General features: G+C 42.5%; 3 protein-coding genes across 3 annotated transcripts in view; all 3 read right to left on the bottom strand.

The window, feature by feature from the left end:
- Positions 1-3,823: 3,823 nt before the first annotated feature.
- LOC132790015 (uncharacterized) lies at positions 3,824-6,268 on the bottom strand. The gene is made up of 3 exons (XM_060798423.1): positions 6,139-6,268; positions 4,319-4,402; positions 3,824-4,254 (listed from the first exon to the last, which is right to left on the bottom strand). The coding sequence occupies exons 1-3, from the start codon at positions 6,182-6,184 to the stop codon at positions 4,001-4,003; spliced, it is 384 nt and encodes a 127-aa protein (XP_060654406.1). The 5' UTR covers positions 6,185-6,268; the 3' UTR covers positions 3,824-4,000.
- A 171-nt stretch (positions 6,269-6,439) lies between these two features.
- LOC132790313 (uncharacterized) lies at positions 6,440-8,140 on the bottom strand. The gene is made up of 2 exons (XM_060798804.1): positions 8,052-8,140; positions 6,440-7,954 (listed from the first exon to the last, which is right to left on the bottom strand). Exons 1-2 carry the CDS (start codon positions 8,052-8,054, stop codon positions 6,605-6,607), a joined length of 1,353 nt encoding a protein of 450 aa, XP_060654787.1. The 5' UTR covers positions 8,055-8,140; the 3' UTR covers positions 6,440-6,604.
- Positions 8,141-9,555: 1,415 nt separating this feature from the next.
- The window catches only part of LOC132789388 (dynein axonemal heavy chain 3), a 41,557-nt gene continuing 26,037 nt past the window's right edge, over positions 9,556-25,075 (bottom strand). The window contains exons 30-53 of the mRNA XM_060797363.1: positions 24,777-24,947; positions 23,476-24,684; positions 23,273-23,416; positions 22,989-23,171; positions 22,508-22,713; positions 22,086-22,400; positions 21,796-22,027; positions 19,505-19,630; positions 18,218-19,305; positions 17,852-18,163; positions 17,633-17,780; positions 16,555-16,765; positions 16,362-16,496; positions 16,118-16,290; positions 15,362-15,529; positions 14,516-15,075; positions 14,291-14,465; positions 14,058-14,230; positions 13,208-13,690; positions 12,971-13,150; positions 12,754-12,913; positions 12,294-12,703; positions 11,561-11,771; positions 9,556-10,679 (exon numbers count right to left, since the gene is read on the bottom strand). Of these exons, the coding sequence (XP_060653346.1) occupies positions 10,356-10,679; positions 11,561-11,771; positions 12,294-12,703; positions 12,754-12,913; positions 12,971-13,150; positions 13,208-13,690; positions 14,058-14,230; positions 14,291-14,465; positions 14,516-15,075; positions 15,362-15,529; positions 16,118-16,290; positions 16,362-16,496; positions 16,555-16,765; positions 17,633-17,780; positions 17,852-18,163; positions 18,218-19,305; positions 19,505-19,630; positions 21,796-22,027; positions 22,086-22,400; positions 22,508-22,713; positions 22,989-23,171; positions 23,273-23,416; positions 23,476-24,684; positions 24,777-24,947 (7,497 nt within the window). The 3' untranslated portion in view covers positions 9,556-10,355. The remainder of the gene's footprint in view (positions 10,680-11,560; positions 11,772-12,293; positions 12,704-12,753; positions 12,914-12,970; positions 13,151-13,207; positions 13,691-14,057; positions 14,231-14,290; positions 14,466-14,515; positions 15,076-15,361; positions 15,530-16,117; positions 16,291-16,361; positions 16,497-16,554; positions 16,766-17,632; positions 17,781-17,851; positions 18,164-18,217; positions 19,306-19,504; positions 19,631-21,795; positions 22,028-22,085; positions 22,401-22,507; positions 22,714-22,988; positions 23,172-23,272; positions 23,417-23,475; positions 24,685-24,776; positions 24,948-25,075) is intronic.

A 25,075-nucleotide genomic window follows, 5' to 3' on the forward strand; every position in this document is an offset into this window, starting at 1 on the left:
TTACTGCTTCGCATGTGGTCAACGGGGCGTATGTGCGATATATCCACAGCGATTTATTCGCATGATATAACTATTTGATTTAATTTGCACGCTGCTCGCTGTTCGCTGCTTGCCAGTTGCTGAATTATTTACTGCCCAGCGTTTTGCGAGAGCTTGTCTGTGGCTTCGTAGTTTCTATTTTATTTAAATTGTTTTGTTTTAGCTGCAATGTAATTTCAATTTGAAACCGTACACACAAGACTTTTGTGTGGTGTTTCAATTGATTGCTGCATCGTTATTATTTGATGAGGGCAGCGTGCAACCGGCAGCCAGCAGCTGCTTAAAGTTTAATATTTTGATTGTGGCTGCTGGTCAACTTGAATTTATTTCAAATCACTTAGTGAAACTCTTTAACGACAATGGCAAACACAAGCATATCAAGAGTATCGAATCGCTTAGCTACTTTTCGGTTATCGCCAGAAAGCAATTAGCACGCTGTCAACAACACAATTGGCCATAAAGTGTTTAAACTACCCCAGAAATGGAGCAGCTGATCGCTCGTTGATGATGCAAAGCACCCGACGGACGGGCCACACATCTGCTCTTCCCGTCGCCATCAGTCGTAGTCATTAACAGTTTTTTTTAGTAGTTTAGTGCGAAATTAATGGGCACAATGAGGCATAACGAGTCGCACATTCGTGTGAAGAGCATGGAAAAAAAATACTCTGAATTTTGTGGTTCGGCTTTGAATATGGAATCGAAATGTGTCAATGGATAGCTATGAAATGAAATTGAATGAGGATTTATAACGCGAATGCACTCGATTCTCTATTAAATATAGCTCAATATTTATTTGTACTTTCATTCAACAATTCAAGTTTATTATAATTACTTTATCTATTTATAAAAGGGCTTGTTCACTTTAAGCTATTTCTAATTACAATTCTATATATATGCCACTTGATAAATATCAAACAGCATTTAACTAATTGCCAGGGAAAATATCATAAAAAATTAAAAAGAAAGAGTGTGTAAAATAAATAATAAAACAGACCTTCTTTGCCAAGGGGAGGCAAGACAGTTGCTGCTGTTTGGTTAAGGCGGCCGTTGGGGCTGTTGGGGCGTATGATTGATATTTATTTTTTCAACAAACACAAGCACCTGTGTTAAAATTGAAATTCTCATAGCAGGGCAACAATAATAAAAAAGCAAACCAAAGCAAAATAAAGTAAAGCAAAAGCAAACCGAGAAACCGACATAAGAAAATGTGTGAAGTTGGCGCAAAAACCGCAAATGCCAGGCACGCGCTGGGTAAACGCTCTTTAGATCTGTGAAACCAAGATACAAAAAAATATACGAAATGTAAAAAAAAAAAAGAAATGGTTAGAACGAAGAAGAGAAAAGTTATCAAGGCTTGCGAGGGGAGTACTACTATATCAGGCGCCATTTGGTTCTTCGTTTTGTATGTTGCTACAGCTGCCGACTCTCCACATACTTGGGTGTTCCTGAGGTGTGCTGGAAGGGAAGGGAGGGTCGAGGCGTCGGGGGGAGCGTAAAATTTGCATCCGCAATCACTTTAAATGTTTCCGTTTGAATACGCAAATAAATCGAAAAGGATTTCCAATGAATGCTTATGAGTGTGCACCGTTTTCCCATTCTTCCCCTCCCACGTACGCGTTCTTGAAGCCGTTGCAAACCCTTGTTAATGTTGTTGTTTACAACAAGTGTACATGGCTAAATCCGGGCCAAAGCACAGCAACAACAACACCAGCAGCGGAAGCAACAAAAACAAATAGAAGCAGTTAAAAAAAAAAATACAAATAAAAAAAATTGATAACATTGTAAAACGGCTGCCAAACTGTCAGCTTGAAGATGCAAGTCTCAGACTCCGACTCAGTCTTAGACTAAACCTCAACCTCAGGCGCCAGAGCCGTGCAACTTGCGGCCAGTCTGAGGGCAAGCAAAAAATGTAAACTCCAATAAATATGAGCGACTGTGCACTGACACTGCAACGTAGAGCGAAGAGATGGAGGGGGCAACAATGTTGACGATATGTTGATAAACTTTAACACCACAAGCCGAGCGTAGCACAAACACACACAAAGATGAGCAAACACAGCGTGTTTTCAGTATGTAAATCTCAAGGGAATCGCCTAAAATGAAAAGTATAATTCTCTTCCAAAAGAAATGCGTGATAATGTGTTTTTCGGAACTTCACTTACAGGTGCTTTAAATCAAAATAAATATGTGTAATTCTCTCCGAAAAGCAGCGCAGGAGAATGCGTTTTACGAAACGTTACTTAAAGTACTTTTAAATTTCCATAGCGATTCCTAAAATAAAAACATGTAATTTTCATTGAAAAAAAATGCGAGAGAATGTGTTTATCGGAACGTCCCTTAAAGTTGCCTTAAATCTCCATTAAGATCGCCTAAAACCGTTTTCAAAACTTCACTTAAAGTTGCTTTAAATCTCTATTGAAATAGCCTAGCATAAAAATATGCAGTTCTCTTCAAAAGAAATGCGAGAGAATGTGTTTTTCGGAACATCACTTAAAGTTGCTTTAAGCTGGCTGCATTCACAGCAATAGCAACAACGTGTATAACAATGGCAACAACTGGAACAACTATACCAACAACGGCAACAACATTCTCATCATCATCAGCAACATCATCATGGTCGTCCCAGTCGTCGTCATCGTCGTCGTTGTCGCCATCGTCGTGGTTGTGCAGGACCAAGTCTTTTGTGTGGCTTTGTTATGCCAACCAAAGTATCCTTCAGCCGGCTGCCTGACTGGCTTTGCCGGCATTTGTATCGCTGGCTTTGCTCCACTCTTTCTCTCTGCTGCAGTTCGCTGGGGTTTCTCATTTTTTTTTTTTTCGGCAACTTGGCTCCGTTACACAAATTTCGACTGCCACTGTCTGCTGCCTTGGTTGGTGCCTGCATGTGTGGCATAGCAGCTACTACTGCTGCTGCTGCTCTTGCTGGTGGTTGCGCCTAAACGATTTGCTTTTTGTCTGTTTTGTGTCAATTTGAAATCCGCTTTGGTTATGCGGCTGCTGCAACTTCTACGCTGCTTTGCCATCCGCCATCCGCCATCCCATCTTCTATCCATTGGCCTGCTGTCGCTACTATAGCAAAGCTTTGCGCTGCGGCAATTGTTGGCATTTACAGGCTACTTGGCTGCCATGGCAGCTATGCAACATCAGGCTTGAGCTCAAGTGCCGCTGGGGGATTTTTCAATTGCGTTTATAATAAATTTCGATTTGTCAGCGCAAAGCGGACAACTTGCGTCGCTTCGCCTCGTTTGCCAAGCCAAGTACCAAGTTAAGTGTATGCCGCAAGTAGCATCAATAACAGCTGCAGCAGCACAAACTCCACTTACCGCAACATAGTTGAAGACTAATTCAAATTACAGCCTGTTTATACAATGTCTCGCTATTGATATTAAAATCTAATTTTAGCTGTGAAAAAGCTAAAGTGCCAACACTCGAGTATTTACTCGATACGCTCAAAAGTATGCAACAAATTGTGCAAGCCCCAATGCAATTACTAGCTCAGCCTTAAAGTCTGTCACACTTTGTGTGTGTGAGCCAACAAGTTGGTCTAAGACCTGTTTGCAGCTGACAACAAAATGCGCTTCGATTTATAGTTAGACAACTTTCAATCTGTCTGTCGACGACAAGATACATATAATAAAGATAAAGACGACAAACTGGATCACAAGTCGGCGCCTCTAAATCGCCGTCATAAAAATATCAAAAGCCACGCCATCAACCCCGCCCAAAACACAGCCATTAAATACTGGAGCGATTAATCGCTCAAAAAAAAAAAAAATAATTTACATTTTGTTTGTAACAAATAAAGATTTTATTCGATTGATTGATAAAAAAACGGAATGAATTTACGTTCTGCGCTGGCCTAATGGAATTATATAACTATTAATATATGTATATGTATCGGAATTTTCGTTGGAAATGTTAACTGCTCAATGACAAGTTCTGCTTCCGCTTAACCTTCTACTTAGGCAATTTCTGTGGCATGCGATGGCTGCACAGGTTGCACCTGATGCACTGTCTGTGCTGGTTGCACTGGTGTAATTGTGTGTTGCACACTGGGTGTGGGATCATGTGTAGCTGCTGGAGTATAAGTTGTTGCTGTATCGGGGTCCTTGTCCAAGATGAACTTGTACATAATAAAGTAGAGGGCAGCACCCAAAAGCAGCTCTGCAATAGCCACACAGGTGACCACAGCCCAACCGGGTATGGCAAGTCCAGCTAAAAGCATGACAAATTGTTAATTATCATAAACGATCAAATTACAATACAAAAATAAACTTACTAAAGTAGTTGCGAGTAAGTGTGCGGCGACCGCGATTAACACGTCGTGTGGCTTCAGTTTCCTGCATGAAGCAAGCAAGCAGAACTGTAAAGAAAACGAAGCAAAACAAATGAAAGAAATTAATAATAGCTAAAAACGCAAAACGAATCGTGTGTGGTCTCTAAGCTAAAAGCTAAGCTATCAAACGGAGCATCACATCATATCACACATCGGATCACATCACACATCGTAGCGTATCGAATTGGTCAAACAAAAAAAATACAAACAAAAAAATAAACGCGAGAAGCACGAAACGGAACGGAACTCATTGAAATCGACGTTAACCATTCATCAAACAGATGGAGCTGACATTCTTGTTATTTGTCCGAAGAGTTGTTTAAATATTAATAATTAATTATTAAGAAAATATTTAACAACAGAGCCACAAAAAACAAAAGCCAGCGCGCGCCAAGTTCGATGATAAATCAGATAAACACTTGACCAAGGGAACCTGAGCGATTGAGAAGTTGCTTCAGAGCAAAGGGGGGAGGAACATTTGGGGGGGTCTTTGTTATGGCATGTTCTGCCATTGTTTCCATTGCGGATGTCAGTTTTGATTATCTTCTCTTGATTCTCAGGCTTTGCTTCAAACGTATTTCTCATCGATTTCGTTGTTGCTGTGTTGATGTTGTCGATGTTTGAGGTTAGTGCCACATTAACCATTTAACATTTAACATTGTAAATTTGAATTTTATCAATTTAATTATCGATTTCAATAGCAAAATCAACAAATCGCTTGGCCAAAGCAGCCCATCGAAGGGACACTCGACCGCTAACCGAAAACTAATTGTTTTTCCATATTTCATAATTTATACGTTGAAATAATTATTGCTGTGCTTGGGCCACATCCGGTATTAGCAATGGGCCATTACACTCAGCTTTAACCAAATAAAATATTTATGGAATAAATTAAAATATAATTGTCAAAATTAAATAAGCCATTCCAAAGTGAAATTACATTTTCAAATAGAGTGCAACTAAATGTGTTTATATATTAACTTTTATAAAGCAGTTTTTCCTGTTTATCTTGCTTAATGTAAATGAATGTGGGAGTCTTTGGGGTTGCTTTAGACAGTCTAATTAAAATTTAATTTAAGACAATTGAAAATTCCTCTGTTTTTCACACATAAAGACCACACAAATATAACCTGTTACACTTATGTATATTTAGGGGGTTACTCATTACAAACAATAGTACGATTGAGACACCGATGAGTAAACCAAGTTTATCAGTATTAATGTTGGTCATAACACAAGGCAACTGATAAGCGCACATTTTTGTAGAGTTTCCGCTAGTTGTGGAATTCATTTTCGTTGTTCTACTTGATGACACATCCAGCACATACATTTTTTTGAGTCTCATTGCCAATAAATTTTTTTTTTTTGAAAAATATCGCTCTGATTTAAGATTTATTTCAAGAACCCTTTTAATATCGACGAACGATAAGTAATTTATTTGTTGCCCGAAATTAAATCATTTTGGACACACATTTTAGCTCAACGACAGATTTCTATCTTGCTTTATTTAAACTCTAGTCTGCTCTTACATTTTTAATGTGTGTAGAGTTTGCTCAAGTTGTGTAGAGAAGTTGTGGACTCTATTCTCACAGTTTCATTTGATGACACACACACACACACAAACACTCCGTTTGATAACTAATTCGCACTCAATTCATTAAGAATCGTATAGAAGAAGCTCACAAATACTTTTATATCGCATCAAACTTTAGACTGTTTCCGCTCAAAACTTGAGACATTCTTAGCAATTTGCAAAACTTTACCCAGACATATCACCAAGTAGGTGGAACACTTTTTCGGCCACATCATATTCACTCGATAGATTGATTTCGCAACTTTGAAATAAACTTTTTGCGTCTCGTATATGGGGCAAACTGCTTGTCGAAGTATAAACTAAAACTAAAACTGAAAACCTGAGCACGATTTTGCCGAGCGACAGGTGAGCGTATCTTATCAATGAGGTGTTATCGTTGAAACGATAAGATAAGATTAAGTTGGGCGGGTTTCGAGTTTGCGCAATGTGGGGAAGATAAGGAGGATAAAAGATAAATTGCTTTTGTTTTTTAAAAAATGTTTTATTGTTGTTTCGGTTTTGTACTCGAATTATTCATAACTCGTTATCATTGACTAATACGCTTATCTTAAGTTCAATTGAGTTCGACAGAGCAATTCAGTTGCATCTGGCAATCTCAAAGCCTGAGGAGGTGGGTGGGTAATTAGTGTGGGACTTTAGTGACGACGGAGCTTGAGGCGACGGACAGTCTTGTAACGGTAGCCATCATCAGCCAAGATGGTGGGCTCAGCGGGCACATCGATGATGGGGGTCTGCTCAACTGGGGGCAGGTATTCGTTGGCGAGCTCGCTCACATCACGACGACGACGGATCACACGGCGGACGGTCTTGTAACGGTAGCCATCCTCAGCAACTGGGGTCTCAACAGCGACGGCCTCAGTAGCGGCAGCCTCAACTGGGGGCAGGTATTCGAGGGGGAGTTCGCTGACATCACGACGACGACGGATCACACGACGGACGGTCTTGTAACGGTAGCCATCCTCAGCAACTGGGGTCTCAACAGCGACGGCCTCTGTAGCGGCAGCCTCAACTGGGGGCAGGTATTCGAGGGGGAGTTCGCTGACATCACGACGACGACGGATCACACGACGGACGGTCTTGTAACGGTAGCCATCATCAGCAAGGACAGCGGATTCCTCGACGGGAGCAGCAGCAACGACCTCCTGGGTAGCGGCAACCTCAACTGGGGGCAGGTATTCGTTGGAGAGCTCGTTGACATCACGACGACGACGGATCACACGACGGACGGTCTTGTAACGGTAGCCATCATCAGCAAGGACAGCGGATTCCTCGACGGGAGCAGCAGCAACGACCTCCTGGGTAGCGGCAACCTCAACTGGGGGCAGGTATTCGTTGGAGAGCTCGTTGACATCACGACGACGACGGATCACACGGCGGACGGTCTTGTAACGGTAGCCATCATCAGCAAGGACGGCGGATTCCTCGACGGGAGCAGCAGCAACGACCTCCTGGGTAGCGGCAACCTCAACTGGGGGCAGGTATTCGTTGGAGAGCTCGTTGACATCACGACGACGACGGATCACACGGCGGACGGTCTTGTAACGGTAGCCATCATCAGCAAGGACGGCGGATTCCTGGACGGGAGCCTCAACAGCGACCTCCTGGGTAGCGGCAGCCTCAACTGGGGGCAGGTATTCGAGGGGGAGTTCGCTCACATCACGACGACGACGGATCACACGACGGACGGTCTTGTAACGGTAGCCATCCTCAGCAACTGGGGTCTCAACAGCGACTTCCTCAGAGGCGGCCTCAACAGGGGGCAGGTATTCGAGGGGGAGTTCGCTGACATCACGACGGTGGCGCAACTTCAGGCGACGCACGGTCTTGTAACGGTAGCCATCATCACTGAGCACACCCTGCTCGACTGGGGCATCGATCGACTCGGCGACGACTTCGAGGTTATTGTCCACTGGGGGCAGGTACTCCGTGGAGATGGAGGTGGCCGCAGCAGCTGCGATCACAGCGAAGGCAATAACGAAGAATTTCTGTAAGAGAGGGTTGGACGATGAGTATTGTTGAGTTAATTTGTAGGGGTTAGTCCTGTGGTTGAGTTGTTATCCGGTTGGAGGATGGTGAACTAACCATTTTCAAAGATGCTCCTAGACGATGCGTGTCTATGAGATTAATCCAAATTTGATTCTGATTTCAAACCAGACCTTACGACACTATTTATACACAGATTTTGCGAAAAAGTTCTCGCAGAAGCAGAAGCCGCAGCAGAAGCAGCAAAAGCACAGCTCTGTGTGCCATTCACTTTGGAGACGATACAAAATGAAACCGGTTACTGCTCCATGCGGCAACTAACACTAACGCAACGTATAGTTGAGTTTGCGGCGTCGCGATCTCGTTGTCGAGTTGTCTATGTCGATCTATGTTTGGGCCACTTCTTCATCATCTTCATCTCGATCGCCATATCTCCATTGATGGCCGGCATTAGCCGCTCTTAGTGGTTTGTCTTGTCTAGTTGCTATTGTCAAAAGTATCTCAAGCCGAGAGCACACATCAATTGTACTCCTCCTCTGTATCTAACGCTTGCCTATTTACCATATATGTTTGTAGGTATGTATAAAAACAAATGAACAAATGATGCGAACCATAAAAAAAAACTAATAATACAAATACATATATATAAAACAAAACGAAAGTCAACAATACATTTGATTTGATTCCACCGAAATAAAAAAAAATAAAAATAAAAATACTAAAAACTAAAGCTGAAAACTTCTCAAACAACAGAAATGTTGAACGTGGCGGCAACGACGATATTTGGATTGTCTCGAGACTTTTGGCAGAGAATCAACAATAGTTGAGGGCTCCGTGAGCTTCGCTAGTCTCAATTTATTTGTATCACATTATACAGACATTATTGCATATGAATAGCAGGGGTCGATCGATTGTCGATTGATCGCTTTAGTTGGTAGATTTTCAATGCCTCCTCGCGTGGTAATTGCAAGCGGAAGTTGTCGTTGTATCGTTGTCGCAAAACGTTGTCGTTGTTGTCATTGTTGAACAACGTTCGCTTCTTCATTTAGAGCCGGCCTGATGGACAGGTGGTGTATTTTGTTACTTCTTTCAATTTGTTTCATTTTTCAAAATATTTTTTTTGTATTTCATTTGTTTTTTGGCGACTCTTGATCAAAACGCTTAAGGCCAACGCTCAGTTGGCAGTTGGGATTGAAAGTGTGTGCCATGATGGACGCGAGCTCTTGAGTGTTGCTATTTTCGGTTACGCCACATTAGGCATCTATTAATAGCGGGGTGATTTAATAGATCTACTCGAGTAACGTATCGATCGTTATGAAATATTTTGAAATATGCCTCTTCAATATGCTTATGCTTATCTGCTCGTGGCAAAGTTTAATTTAAATTCAAATTTAAATTTATATTTGCCGCTGCTGCTCCAATTGTACACAAAGCACGCAATAAATCTCATCAAAATGCTAAAACCGATTATCATCATCTTCATCTCCATCATCGTCATCATCCCCTCTCATGTGGGCGTCTTAGAATGTTAAGATCAGTTTTTTTTTTTTTGTTGTGTGTGTTGCCTTTTGTTACTGTTGTATTCTTTTATATTATTTTTTCCATGTGCGTTCCATTAGCTTAGACAATGGGAGAATGTCGATCGATGGAGATCTCGTTTAAGTTGAGGATATGACGGGATGGAAGACCTTGGCAATTCTATTTATATTTTCTAAATTGACACATAAGTAGAATTCTACTTATGCGTATTGTTATCTACAAATTTAAGATATGCTTTTAATGTTTACAACCAGTTTATAAAGATATCGTATAACATTGTCGCACAGCAGGTGGAGCAAAAAACACATGCTCCTGGTTTATTTTGTCATTTATTCATTTTGTAAATGGCGCACACATAAAAAATATATATTCAGCCATTGCTCTACAGAGTTCTGCATATTTAATTTATATCTGGCAATCAACATCATCATCAAAATGCCACTGCGCATTGCACATTGCTTCGTTCTTCCTATGCGGAAAAACGGACAAAAATAAATAGAATCGGTGGGCAGAATTCGCTTTCGGCGTTTCCTGACGCAAACGCAACAAATAAAAGTAAAGCAAGAATCAAACAGATATATACGTAACATATATAGTAGAATATCAGCATATGTATGGTGTTCCAAACAGGTCCAGTCGCTGTTGCTGTTGCTGCTGCTGTTCTTGATTCCAGTTTAATTCTATACGTATATCCATAAAAATATAGGCAGGCAACCAGTAGTCGCCCCCAGTCCATGCTGAGTTTCAGTTTCAGTTTCGGTTCCCCGTGGCCCAATGTAAAACGTATAAAAATCGACGCATGGTGTGGCACATCCGTTCCCCGGTTGGAGTCGAACGTCCAGGATATGCCCCATGGGTCAACTTTCAATCATCGAGCTGGCAGAGACAGGCTGTGCCGCGATTAATCCAATGCATCGGTGTCTGGGAGCATCGCAACTGCAGGTACATCACAAAATTGGTTGAGTGGCCCGTGGTGGAGAGGACACCACGACGTTCGCTCGTCTTGTACACGGGACAATCATATATCGGACTTGGCTCTGCACCGCCGCTTCCCCGTGGGATTTCATCTGGTAATCTTAGCACCGGGCGTAGATAGATTACGGGCAGAGTATCGAATAATATTTTCGAGAATGATTCATCGACTTCTTTGGTCTTGCGATTCCAACGAGCACCCTCTATGAAAATACCCTGGAGTGTTTATAAAAATATATAATTATTTAACAAGAAATATTAAATAATAAATTGATAATTACATAAAGTGATAAACTGATAAAATGTGAAATTACTTAATATAAAGTGATAAAATTAATAAAAATGTGAAACTAATTTACATTAAGTATCTAACAGTAAACTAAAAAAAATAATAAATTAACATAACATAAGGTGCTCAATAAAAAACTAACTAAAGAAACAGTCTTAAAGACTTGCTTGCATATTATATACAAATGAGAAAAGTGTTCAACTAATATGAAATCATTTAGTTATACTTGGCGTTTAGCCTTTTCTTAAAATAATTTTAAAAATGAATTAATAAATAAGTTCAATTTAAATGTGAACAATAACTTGTTCGGAAAGTGAAACTTATTTCAACAATAAACTGCTTCAATTTTATAATTGGGATTTAAAAACGCTTGAATAATTCGATGGAGTAATTATAAAATGAATTAATGGGTGATAAATAAAAGTTGCACAGTCTGCGGTAAATTTAAAGTAGCACCAATAATTTTAAGTCAAGTGAAACGTTTAAATATTTCATTGGAATAATTATAAAGTGAATTTATAACGTATAAAAAACGTAGCAATAATAATCTGAAACAAAGTGAAGTATCTATAAAAAAGTAGCGGTATCAATTTGAAACTCAAATGGATAATTAAAATAAATTTAAATATTTGAAACTTTGTGTCTTTCTTACTTGTATAAACTTTGTCTCATCATTTATCTCTTTTTGTTCCTGAAGAGTTGGCAAAACAAACGGTCGATAAAATATGTATTGTGTTATCGTTTGGTCATTCGCAATTAATTTGTTTTAAAATTAAGTTCAGACCCCCCTCACAGCTCACACACTTACCCGAATGTAGGCACCAATATCAGCAACTTGTGCGGTTTGTGTTTCGAATTTGGTAACCGCAAACTCAATGTTGATCATATCGATTTGGAAGCGATTTTTGCGCGAATAGTTTTGCAGCACACCCGTTATAAAGGACTGGGTAAAATAGAAGCCGGAGATCCAGTAGACATTTGGTTCACCGTTCTCGATCCACGACTGGAAAAAGGCCAATCTATGGGAGGCAGAATGTGCAGACAGATGAGTTATCTTATTTTTCAATTTGTTAATAAATATTAAATATTTGACAACAAAAGGTTGCGAGTGCACAAAGCAGTGGCAGGAGCATGAGCTCTCTCTCTCTATCTCTCTCTTCTGTACACACAATCATACACACACACACCACACACACACACACACAGCTTCATCGTCCTTTGATGTCAATAGCAAATAAGATTTTTGCCATGAATGGCAGCAACAATATTGAACGGCAACAGGATGGAGTTGAGGATGAGCGATGGGAACGAAAAGGAGAGGGAAAGGAGTGCTGCGATATATGAATGCGGCACACCCAAACACATTTATTATATTTGCACAATTGCAGCAAGCAAAGGACGTAGTAGCAAAAGCAACAGTAGCTCAGAGCATACAATGAAACCATTCATTGATGGTTTTGCTCTTAAAATAGAAATGAGGCAAACCACACAGCAACCACAACAACAACAGCAGCAACAACAATAATAACAACAACACTCACCGGGCTAGAAAATCGGTGACATAGCTACCCAGAGGTTTCAACGAGGGATAGCTCTTTTTCAGCCAATCCGCCGGCAACTTGCCTATAATCATGGAGGCATGCGTTCGCTCCAGTTCGGGTATCATGGCAATCTGTCCCTTGACAGCTTTGCCCACATTAACTAGACTCTTGCGTATATACGATAGCAGACGATTGAAGCGTATTAATTCCTGTCGCAGCACCGTATTCATCGAATTCGTATAGATGACGGGATACGTTTTGCTCACTTCATCCAAATCGAATTCCTCGGGCAGACGCGTCAACAGCTCTTTGCAAATGGCAATCGCAGGATCCTCTTTAGCCCCACCAGCCGAGGAGGCCTTTACCGATGCCATCAGATCGGTCTGGGTGAGCAGCACTCCACTAATGAGCTGTCGACAGAGTATTAGAATAATTAATTTACCAATGAGGTTCTGCTTACCGCATTGGTTTCCTTCACATTGCGATTAATGTCCGCATTCTCGTGCAGTCCATAAACCTCGGGTTGTGGACTCAATGGGAAAGTGCTGATGTACTCAATGGAGTTCAGTTTGGTTGGACTTAGCGGCACGCAGTATTGTCCCGATTGAGACAAAGCGTAGCTAAAAGAGAACTAAGTTATTAACGGAATTAAACATAAAGACAAACCCATCACGCACTTATCCTGCTCGATGGTATTGCTGTTGTATATCATGTTCAGCAACGACAAGATCAAACGACGATCCTTGTCATCTGTGACACGCCCACCATAGTTGCACTCGCCGGTGAGATAAACATGACCTCTAAAGGGAATGCTATGACTCTGTGCTATAAACATCTTCAGCTGCAACAGGGATATCCTACAAAAAGTAATAATAAATAATAGCAAATATAGTAAACTATTTAAGCAAACCCACTTCAGATCCGATTCGTTGAACTCATAGGGAATATTCCAGCCAAGTGGCCCAAACTCGCGTCGTTCCTGAACAACAGCATGGAAGAAGACCAAGGCGAATACGCCTCGCAGCCAACACTTGTTAGCCGAGTCCGAGAAGAGGAACGCGTTCGTAAAGAACTTGTCCCGCATCAGGGGATCCGATGTGAACGAGCGATGCATATTGGCGCGCAATCCCTTAGGCGGTTCATTTGTCATCTTGACCGAGTTCTGCAGCACCGACACCGGGAACACGGCACTCGGATATGATGTACACCACAGACGGTAGTCACTGTGGGCACCATCCGTAAGTGTGGTGTCATTGCATATGCGTTCCAAGTCGCCCATCCAGCTGAAGGCGACGTGACAGTTCTGCAATACGACCCATTGCCCATGACGGGCTGCCTCCGTGATCATCTTTTCTGCACGCGGTCCTTGACCCTGACCCAACGAGATGGTTTTCAATCTAGGCGACACAAGTAGAAGAAGCAGATGAAGAAGGCAAACAAACGCGTTTAGCATAAATTCGCTTTAAAGTTACAACAAAAGGGCACTTGACAAAAACACAAGCATGGTCGCTGTCGCTGTTGCTGTGTCTTTGGTCTTTGCTACCCCCACTCTGATGATGTCTCCTCGTCACATGTCGTCTCATCCGAGTAAAACAGACACATATCGCTACAAGGCGCACATGTCGCGCTTAATCGAAAACAAGCCAACCCCCCCACAATCCGAGAGCAGAGCATCCACAGCCGCATCACCATGGGCCAAGCCCACGAGCCGACACCGCACGACATGGACACGGAAATATGAGGCACTCACGTTAATTAACTTACTTCTCGTACATGTTGCGTTGTTTGGCGAACATAAAGAGGCTGGCCATGGGATCAGAGCCGGCTGATAGCAGAAACACCAGCGGTATTTTCGGTGAACTATCCGCGAATGAGGCGCCCAAATCGAAGGGTGGCGGCTCCACAAACGACTTGTCCAGGTTGTGTGTGATAAAAGCCTGTGCATGAGGAGTTCATAAATAAAGCTACTCTCTCTTTTACATGCTCCTTCAACTTACGCGCACAGCAGGCACCAGTTTATCTGGTCGCAGACTCTTGAGCACGATCAAACGCAGCATGTCATTAACTTTATCATGAGGCGAGGGCAAGGGCAAGTCTTGAGGATTAACAGCATCATAATAGTCACGCCAAGCCTGAGCATTATCTTCAATTTTAAGGTGCAAGTTCTTTAAGCTACAAAAATGCAATTAGTAAGGGTTACTCTAAGAATGAGTTTCATTTACCCATCGAGATCGCTGGCACGATAAATTCCCGCCCAAGCTTTGTCGGGTAACCATTCAGCGTAGGGATTGGGTATGATGCTCTTGAAACCTATGCCGCCGGTGAGGAAAAATAGCAACTCATCTTTGGCCACTCGACCCTGTGAAACAAGTATGCCCAAACACATGACCAACGAGATGACCAGCTTATCTTTTTCGAATAGCGAACGACAGACATTCGTATAGATGGATTTGGTAAAGTAATCATTGAGATTATTTAGACGCTCGGCCAGCACCGCAGACTTGGGTGCCTTCAGTATGGTGTTGACGAAGAGATTGATGAACCAGGCCAACGAATACTGATACATCGGGTCGACATTGGCCAATTCGCTGATGCAGAAGAATAGAATGGCCGAATGCTTGGACACGGGTATATATTGCTGTCGTGCTGCATCGATTTCAATCTCGGTGGCCACAGCAATCACCTGCTTCTCTTGGATATCCTCGGATAGTATTTTACTGGAGGAAAGTATGTTGATGGCATTCTCATCCTCAAGCACATTGCCCTCGGAGGTGGATAGTACCTGAGGAAGAGTTGGCAAACGTAAGTAAGTTGCAGATTTAAACGTTTTGTTTCCAGTTAATTGAATTGTCATTGGCCACGCAAAAAAACATAAATTGTTTGTTCGACTCTAATTGAATCGCTGGAGCAAAACCAAAAACCAAAAGAAAGAAAAACTACCAAAAGCATTCAACGGAAAAACATTTATTATAAAGCAATGTTAGACGACACACACTCCACAGCAGAGTGTAGGGAAAATGGAAAATAGGAAATAGTAAAGAAGAGAGAAGCAAAATAGAGAGACTTACCTCTAATATCTTGGATTCAATAGTGTACAATGCATCACGATTCCTTGCGGATTCAATAATCAATTGTTCCTTCTTCTCTTGCAAATCGGGACGCTCGTGTGCCACCACAATCGCTAGCAATTGTTCGCGTAATCCTTGTTCCGTTATCATGAAATTTAATACTGTTACCTAAACACGATAGCATAGGAGGGAAGAGTTTGGTTAAATGGGGAAAAAATGAAACTCAAAATAAACACACACAATGTGTAGAGGGAAAAAAATGTATAGAATAAAGACACGAAAACTGCTGACAACAGTTGCAGCATAAAAAGCAATGGAAACGCCAACAGAAGCGAAATGCTGGAAAATTTTATAAACACGACCATAGAACTGGGAATAGGGATAGACTCAGTATAAGGAGCAACAGGAGGAGGAGGAGGAGGGAGCAAGGGCGTCGCGCTAGTTATGCAGAAGCAAACAGACAGCAGCCACGGCTCTGCACGTACATCAATGGGATGGATGTCCTCGACATTCTCGACGTTCTCGTCAATGCCATCGAAAATTTGCATATTGCCAGCGCCGATGTCGATGTCGTCGTCGATGTCGGGCCGTCATCGTTTGTACTTTAGTGTCGCTCCCTTTCCTTCTCAAAAATATCAATTTAAGTTCGTCGTTTTTATTACACAACAACTAACGTCATCATTGGCATTGGCTTGCCACAGACTCAACTCGACTCGACTCGATAAAGAGCAGACTTGCTGCATATGTCAAACTTACCATAACCATCACTTCCGGCGGATAATGCGGATTGCGCAGACATGTTGTTATGTAAAGACGAAACTCAGGATTGTATTCAATCATTGTGTCGCCACTTCTTATGAACAGACCGCCCTTGTGCTTTATAATGTTCTTCTCCAAAATGGGCGTTAAATTCGAGTCCAGTTTCTCCCCTAAGCAAATGTTGTAACATGAAACTTTCTTTCTCTTTTTTATTTTTCGTTTCTTTGCTCCATTAACTTACCCACATTTTCGATGAGCACCGGCTGGCCATAGGTCAGCGCTAATTCCAGCACCTGCATGTAGTTGGAATCGGTCTGTTTAACCACCTTCAGATTATTGTTCTTCTCCATGTTCTTAATCCATTTGTTGGCTTGCACTGTAAAACGAATCTTAGCTTTTGTTTGGATAATAAAGATTTTATTTCTGGCACTTACCCTGTGGATCGATGAGCAGTGAATAGCGACTGGAGTTGGTCACAATGATTCCATTCTCCACTGAGAAATTATCAGCCGGCAGACCAGCGAGTGACCAGGCGCGTATTGTCATTGGATTGCCCAAAGTGGTGGCCAATGAGAAGGTCTCACTGCTGGGTATATGCCTACGTTGACACACCGCATTCCAGTCTTCCAAAATATTAGCTCGGTACTAAAAAATAATAAACGATTTGGTACCAAAAAGTATAAAAAACATGACAATAAAGTGTTAAGTCTGGACGCCACTTTTGCTGGAATATTAACATGTCAGCATTTGTGCACCTTATGCGCACGTTCCACATACAAAATATACCCTGTATATGTGCATATCTACATATGTATGTAGATATGAATAACTGTGTATAAAAATGTCACGTCAGCCGTAAAACTAAGCGCCGGGAAAATTGAAAAGACTATGCAAAAAGCAACGCAAAAAAACCAATTTCAAATGCTGGCTAATAAATTTAGACTAAAGAATACCCTAAGAAAGAAAACTAATTGACTTTTATAATTTCGATTATACACAAGAAAGTATAGATAAGAATTTGTTTACTTATTGTTTAGCTTCAAGCTGCATGTTTTAAGTTTTACAGCATATAAAAAAGTTTTGAACATCCTACACGATTGCTTTAATTAATAGCTGCAAATCGAATCAATATTCCTCATATGCAGATTAAAGCTTTATTTATGTAGCAAACTGTCAGGCTTAGAGCAAAACATTGACAGGGTCTGACATGCTCATCAGAGGTTGGGGGATGTGCCATGTTTTTTATACCCTCTAAGTACAAAAGAACGGGAGAGAGCGTCGCAAAAAGAATAACAGGAAGGAAAATCAATGCAACGTGCTCATGCATATTAAAATCCTTTATGGAAATCTCACACGATGCAGGAGCGCGGCCATTAGCTGCTGTTCCTCTGCCACAAACACATACACACACTCACACAGTACGCAGACGAGCTCTGGTCTGCGGTAATGGCTGGCAAAATGGTGCAGGTTTCGCATTAATGTTTTCGTGGCGCCGCCGCCGTCGTGACTCACCTCGGTGGTAAAGAAGCCCAAGTAAGCAGTGCAGCCGCCAGCGAGAAGCACATCACCCACAATATTGCTAATAGATTCATGCAGATTCTTGGCTGCCTCCGACCAGCGCGTCTTCTCGCCTCCCAATCCGCCCAAGAGCTTCTCAGCTCTGCAAATGAAAAATTTATGTGACACACAATAATATTAGAAATATGTTTTCTGTGGGCGAGAAACACTCACCTGTTTAGCTTCTTTTCGCAGTTCTCTATGTCATCCTCCAAGCGCTTCTTTTCACGCGATTTCTCCGCAAAGAAATCATTGAGTTTCTGCAACTTGTCCAAGATGACTTGCAGCTCGGCACGTTTCGCATTGAGCTTCTCCATTTGCTGAGACAAATCACCTTCGGCCTCGGCCAGCGCCGCCTTCTTGGGCATCACAATCCGTGCCACTTTGTCGTAGACATCCATGGCTCTAACCCAACGGCAAATGCCTTCGCAGGCCATGGAAGCTGCCTTAATCTTCTCGGGCACAAAGTCACGATCGGCTATATATCTGAGATGTAACATTAATGGCAACTGTTGAGTGTATTAGTATTAATCAACCTACTTATCGCGTATCTTTTTTATGATCGCTGGCGGTATGTTGTCTTTGTCAAATGTTTTCAGCGACTCGAGGAACTTCATGTCGCTGAGCATGCGCATCGAAGGTCCCCAATAATCCTCCACCATATGTCCACTAGGATCGGGTTTACGATCCGGTTTAATGCCCTTGAGCACACAGACTGCCTCCAGCGTTAGTTTCACACCATAGGGCGGATTCTTCATAGACTTGACCACACCAATGTCTGCGGGTTTCAGCGTATTCAGCGCCTCCAGAGCTGCTTCCATGGCGGGTATAGCTTCCGCCAGATCCGTTTCGCAATCATCTTTGATAGCTTGAGCTGCAGCAGCTGCTTCATTAGCTGCCGCTTCATCGGCACCCACAACTTCCTTCTTCTTCTCAGCCTCAGCTGTTTCGCGTTCAATGTTCACCATAATGCGATCCGTTTCCTCGGAAAGCACTTTAAGTTTGGGCTGCAAATCGTAGAGATTCGCTTGCATTTCACCCACCTGACTGGCGGCAAAGTCGAGCTTCTCCAGACCCGTTGTATAACGGTCACGCAGACGCGTAATCTCGTCCAGCTTTCGGGCATAGAAAGTGCGAAAAGCTTTCAGCAACTCTAAATAAGCCGAAGGTGTCACATAATTGCGACGACTCAGTTCCAAGTAACACTTTTCACTGGCCTCCACAACGGACTGATGGAAGTACATCACACAATAGACAAGATCTTGCTCGAGTTGGGTCAATTCACGATCCACTTCGCCCATTGTTTCGCGATTTCCACCCTCGGGCACTTCTTCGGAGGGACGCGTTGATGGCGCTGCCGAAGCAATCGCCTCCTCTTTGTCATCTTCATGAGGTCGATTGAGTTTCATGGAGGTGACGAAATAGGTGCCCACACGGGAGAGTGCCTCCTCGGGCCAGGGCATGTACCAGTCGATGGTGCAGCAGTTAATCAATGAGGGATAGACACGTATGCGTTCCTTGAAGGATTCACCGATGGGCGAGAAGGCCAATGCAATATGCAGTTGCTCCCTTATCCTTTCAATGTAATAGGCATACACCTCACTTGGCAGCGAATCAAGGACTTTACCCTGTTGGCATTGTTGACACATTGTGTGAGTGCAGGGAGAGAGAGAAAGAGAGAAGGGATAAGGACTTCATTCAGGTAGTGTGCAAGGTAAGTAAGCGAATTTGTTGCTGACAGTTGGCAAATCCTTTTGGGGGTACCAAGCGAACATTGTCGTTTGATTGCCACACTCTATACTCACTACTACGACGCTTCATACTCACCACTTGCTTGGCCACATTTGCCATATTCTCCATAATGGAGGCCTTGTCCTCCAGTTGGTAGAGATTTGGCAAATCACCGGTATTAAGTACACCATTGATATCCTCCACATAACCCTCATCCGTTGCCTGTTGTGAATGAATATACAAAGAATATATCGAGAGAATTTCACAATGCACAATGCAAATCCAGAGGCTTTGTTTCAACTAGGAGTTTGGTGTCATTGTCGTTTACTACTGCTGCATTTTTATGTAGTATTTGCCCAAAACCAACATGCAACTCTCGAGCTTGCAACATGCATTTTGCATTCGTTCTAAGTGCCATAGGATTTGTGCCAGCCAGTCAGCACACAGTCATAGAAATTTTACAGCTCCCTGAGCTCGATCCAAGCTAAACTCAGAGTTGGATTTTGGTGTTTGGCGTTGCAGTTGGAGTTGTAGTAGGCTCTTTGAAGCATTTTAGTGTAATTGTTAATTAATGTGTGTGCATGGAGAGCGAAACTCTCGTATGTGTGTTTGTTATGTGTGTTGGAATAGCATTGGCAAGAAACCAAAATACAGCATTGATTGATTTGCCCAGTTGTGAGTTGAATTTGCTCATCATCTTTCTAATGTGCACAGGTTGCATTCCAATTTTGTGCCGAGCCAAGCCATAAACAGATCCCCCCAAAACAGAACCAAATGCCAAAGCTATGACTGCATCAGGTTTATAATCATTTTACCATCAATTTGCAGCGAGAGAGTGGGAGGAGCGATGTAGAGAGATAGGAGATGCGATGCTGCACAGTTATTACTCTACAGTCGGGAGATTAAAGTGGTTAATGGATGAGTTTAAGCGGTTAATGGATGGCCTGAAGCGCAACTACTGACGGGGCCCAATTTCAATTTATATCACTTTTGCAAAAGGATTACCCAGGACTAGCTAGCACTTAATGTCTAGATATAGCTCGAAATTCGAAAAGCGTTTTAGTGAGGCAAAATAGTTTGGTTTAAGCTCTCAAAAGACTTTCAAATTAAGGACAACTAGAACGAATATTAATGCGCAGACATCTACTAAAATCTAGAACTGCCACACGAAATCAATTTGCTATTGAATTCTGATTTATGTGACATAAAAGATCTGTTAATAGATTGTCGTCTTGCATGCCTAATTAATGCGCCAACTACTTTCTCTTCCCCATTTACTAAACATCAAAATTAACTAGTGCGTGCATATTTATGGATATTTATAGACTAAACTAGGCACATTAAATATGACGAATAATCGGAAAATGTAACTATCCAAATTTAATGATATTTCTCACTCATCTACTATTCATCATTTTCTTAAACGTAAATTTTTTTTGGATTTTACGGCAACCCAAAAAAGAGAAGCAGCTTTAATGTTGCCAGTTTAATTAAAGTCGTAACAAAAGCTATAACTATCAACACACATAAGCTTCCAATTTTGAAATGGGGAAACACCTTGAAAGAGTCTTTATAGTTCGTTGAGCTGTATTTTCATGTTTTCTCGTGTGCTCAGTTTTCTAATAGACATAATCACACATAATGCTAATTATGCCTGACAAGTCATAATAAGCACTAAACAAACTTGAGAGTATTTCCAGAGATATTGTTTATCATATCGATTGGGTTGGTTGTTACTGGCCTTACTAATTTATTGACTTCGACTCTCCGATGATTCTTGATTTGGTCATAATTGATAGATGCTTGTGTTGTTGTTATTATCATTGTTGTTGTTGTTGTTGTTGTGGTTGCTGCTGCTTCTGCTGCTGCGTATGCAAATTGTTTAGCAATAATCAAGTTACATAGTTGCAACAATTAACCTAATTATAAATGTAAATTTTGGCAAGACAATGAATGCTGCTGCTTCACAACGCATAATTCTGTCTCAGCTGAGTTTAGTTCAATTTGCACAAAAGCCAATTTTCATATTCATTTTTTGTTGCACAGTTTACACACACATACACGCCTATGCAAACATTTGTATGTGTCACGTTTGGACAGAACTGTCCACACGCCTGACAACAATCAACCATGTCTAGAATATTTAAATGAATTTAGATTAATTTCCCTGCCAATTGTTAAACAGAGAATTCTTTATGGGTTTGTTGTACTCCATTGGGTGTTTGGCATTGATTTTTGTTGTATGGTTTTGGGTGGACGGCGGTTTACAACATTTTCAACAATATAAAATGTGTATTTTATGAGGCCCCCTCATCAAAAAAAATTGATTGGCCGCTTCATGTTTATGCTGATGGATCGACATAACGAGTCTCATCAAATTCACTCACCTGGGCATCAGAGAATAGAAATACGGTGTGATTCAAATTGAAACTTGATGCCATTAGTATCTTCTTTAAATCATCACGCCAATCGGCTATCGTATACGATTTGGACACCTGCACAGTCATCAGGCGACAGTCGGCAATATGTGCTGCGAGGCGACAAGAGCTGCGTCTGCCCGATCCACCCATGCCCACCATGAGAATATTACCTCTAGGCATTTGCAAAACACGCGACACTCTAACGGAAAATGTTCTTTAAACGTTTACTCATTTACTCACAATTTCCCATGCTTTACCTGCTAACATGCTCAATGGCAAAGCGAAACATGACCAAATCCATGGGAGTGCTTGAAAATGAATTATATTCCCGCAAATAATACTTCATGAGCTTCTCCAACTTGTCGTAGCTTTCACATTCATCGTAATACTTTGGCTCGGCATCCGGTTCCATGTAGTTGCCATAGAATAGATTTCGTAGATCATTATCGCTAAGTTTCTCGCCCGGCTCAATGCGGTCAGCGAATGCTGATTCCAATGAGAAGCGCAGATAATTTTTGCACGCATCAATGGCCATGGTAAGAAGACGGTCACGATCCAGTTGGTCAATCAGACTATACGAGTGTGTAGGCGACAGTCAGACGGCAATAAAAAATGCAATGGTTGGCACATAAATGAAGTAAAGTAAAGTAAAAGAAAAAAGGTAAAGGTAACAACGTACCGGTCATAAAACACACGATAAGTTTCATGCGCCCACAAACGACCGAGTTTTTCCGGATCCGGCATACGCTTTGGCGGCACCATCACAATGCCCTGAAAGACGCGCGTTATGTCCCGCAGCGAGAATGTGTAGTGCGACTTGGCCGGCGTTGGCAAGAAGATGCGCATTGCCTCGCGATAGACGCTGACCATGGCCTCCGCTAAACCCTGCAAAGGGAAGAGAGAGAGAGAATAAGGTTCACATGAAGATACCTGAACAACACAAGGGGACAGCAACAGCAGCAGCAACAACAACAACTTCGGACATGGCCAGTCGAACTTTTGCGAAATGAAGTTATAAAATACAACATTTTAATTTTATTATGCGCCATCGCCTGGAACCGAGCCAAAAAACATCAGAGTGCATGTGGGATTGGATAAGTTGTCGCTGTCGTTGTCGTTGTTACTGTTTGCTGTTGCCGTTGTCGAGGAATAACACATACGCGCGATAACAGTCCCACCTTCTCGGGATAACCCTTGGCAAAGTGCCAATCACCAATTGTCGTGAATATACGAATGATGGTCGCATCCTCAAAGGAGTCAACGGCCACAACGAACATGTGCCGATAGAGACGCGGAAAGATAAAATTACTGCCACCCAATTGGCCCATGGCACAGACCAGTGTCTGCAAACAAAAAAGGTAAATAGAGTAGACGAGTTATACTGTCGGTTCGTTTATGTGGAGACAGCAAGACGACAGTCATTTATCATACGACATGCGCTCACCATGTCAACCAGCTCAATTTTGGTTGTGTCTATCAGATCCGACCAGTAGCCATGATCCAGCCAAGTGCGCAGCAATTCCAGCGGTGGCTGTGAGCCATACGTGTCCTTCGATGGCATGGCAACATCATCGCAGAACACAATGCACTGTGTGAATGTGAATTAAATTAAAATTCATTTAATTTCACACCTTTTCCGCAGCTCACCTTCTTGCCCAGCGCGGGACCAAAGACGCCTTTGCGTCGTCGATCCAGTTTACTCATAATGGTGTCCTGCACCATTTGTGCCGAGGTGCGTGCCGAGAAGTTTATGATATTAACGAGATTTGCAAATTTTGGCAAGGCCAGCAAATTGCTCGTAATGATGGCACTCTTCCCTGTACCCGTTGGACCCACGACCAACATGCCATAGTTTTTGGCAATGCAAAACTCCTGCCAATAGGAAATGTAACCCGTCTCCTTCGTGGGCACAATTAGCTCACTGATCTGAGCGCTCTCTGGGAAATTGGCGCTGCCCGATGTCGGATCATCTGAGGACTTTTGCCACGTCCACCAGTTCTCAGCCTCGTCGAAACGATAGTCCAGGAATACCTGTTTCTCGGGAAACATCTGACCGCGATTCAGCGAGAAATATTTGGGCTTGGGAAAGTCCTCATTAGAGCCATAGATAACCTTGCGTAGCAGCGTGTCAAAGGTGCGTTGTCCGGCGCCTGTCAATGCCGAACAATAGGCCCAGGCATAGCAGAAGAGGAACATCTGCTGAAACCATGTCTGATTGAACACCTTGTGCTTCTCCAGGAAGTGCAGAAAGAAGCGCGAGAAAGTTTGATACTGATACAACGGCGACAATTCCAACATTTGCTTGCAATGTGTCAGGAATTCGAGTGCCGCTGGAATCAGCCACTCAACCATATCCTCGAAGAGCGTCATGTAGATGTCGTTGAGGCCAATGATATTGATCAGCACATTGCAGAAGCTCTTGTGGAAGGTGCGCCAACCCAGCTGCGATGGTTCCATGTAGATCATGCCACAACGCGAAACTGTGGCAGGCGATGCCTGCTCCAAATCAGCAGGTTCAAACATCATATTCATCATCTTGGTCATTTGCATAATTTCACCAGACATTAGGCACAGCTTCTTGTTGTCATCCAGCACCGTGTTTAAGTTCTCGATCCACACCGCATCGACGGGACCATCGAACATGACCCAAGCACGCTCCGTCTTGGGTCCTTGAACCTGCTCGCGAAATGTCTTGGCCAGCACACCGTCGGACCATTCATGTGAGATGGGATCAAAGCGTCCATAGAGCTGACCCATAGTTATAGCCTTAGGGTTGATAATGCGAAAGACTACGGGATATTCCTTGAGCGTTGCCTCCTCATCATTTGCCACGTTGCGCAACGTCAGAGCAAGTATCTGTAGTGGGGGTGGGGGGAGCAATAGAGCAATTCGAATTGGCCATTTGTTCAATTATTAATTCCACGCCATTTAATTGGCTTCTGACTCACCTGATAGGCTGTGGTCTTGCCACCCATGGAGCCGCCCACAATCATCAGACCGTGCCGGACCAGCAGCATCTCGTATACCTGCAGTATTTTCTCCAAATACCAAGGTGTGGCCTGCAGATTTCGTTCCGCCAGATTAATACGCAGCCACTTGAGGATGTCGTCGCGTTGTGGCTGTAAAAAGAGTCGAACGCAGTGAGGAATGGCATCGCATCGCAAGCGGGAGGAAGCGATTGGTGGGTCGGGGGAGGCAAATGTCGGGAAATGGCAAAGGGAAAACAGGTGTAAATGAAATATGAAAA

Source organism: Drosophila nasuta, chromosome 3 (assembly GCF_023558535.2).
Source record: "Drosophila nasuta strain 15112-1781.00 chromosome 3, ASM2355853v1, whole genome shotgun sequence".
Taxonomy (NCBI): Eukaryota; Metazoa; Arthropoda; class Insecta; order Diptera; family Drosophilidae; genus Drosophila; species Drosophila nasuta.

Excerpts from the sequence above, each read along its gene's own strand:
- LOC132790015 (XM_060798423.1), bottom strand. The coding sequence starts at position 6,184 with ATGATGTGGCCGAAAAAGTGTTCCACCTACTTGGTGATATGTCTGG. Across the intron at positions 4,403-6,138 it reads CTACTTGGTGATATGTCTGG|TTCTGCTTGCTTGCTTCATG; the intron begins GTAAAGTTTTGC and ends TTTTCTTTACAG. Across the intron at positions 4,255-4,318 it reads ACTTACTCGCAACTACTTTA|CTGGACTTGCCATACCCGGT; the intron begins GTAAGTTTATTT and ends TCATGCTTTTAG.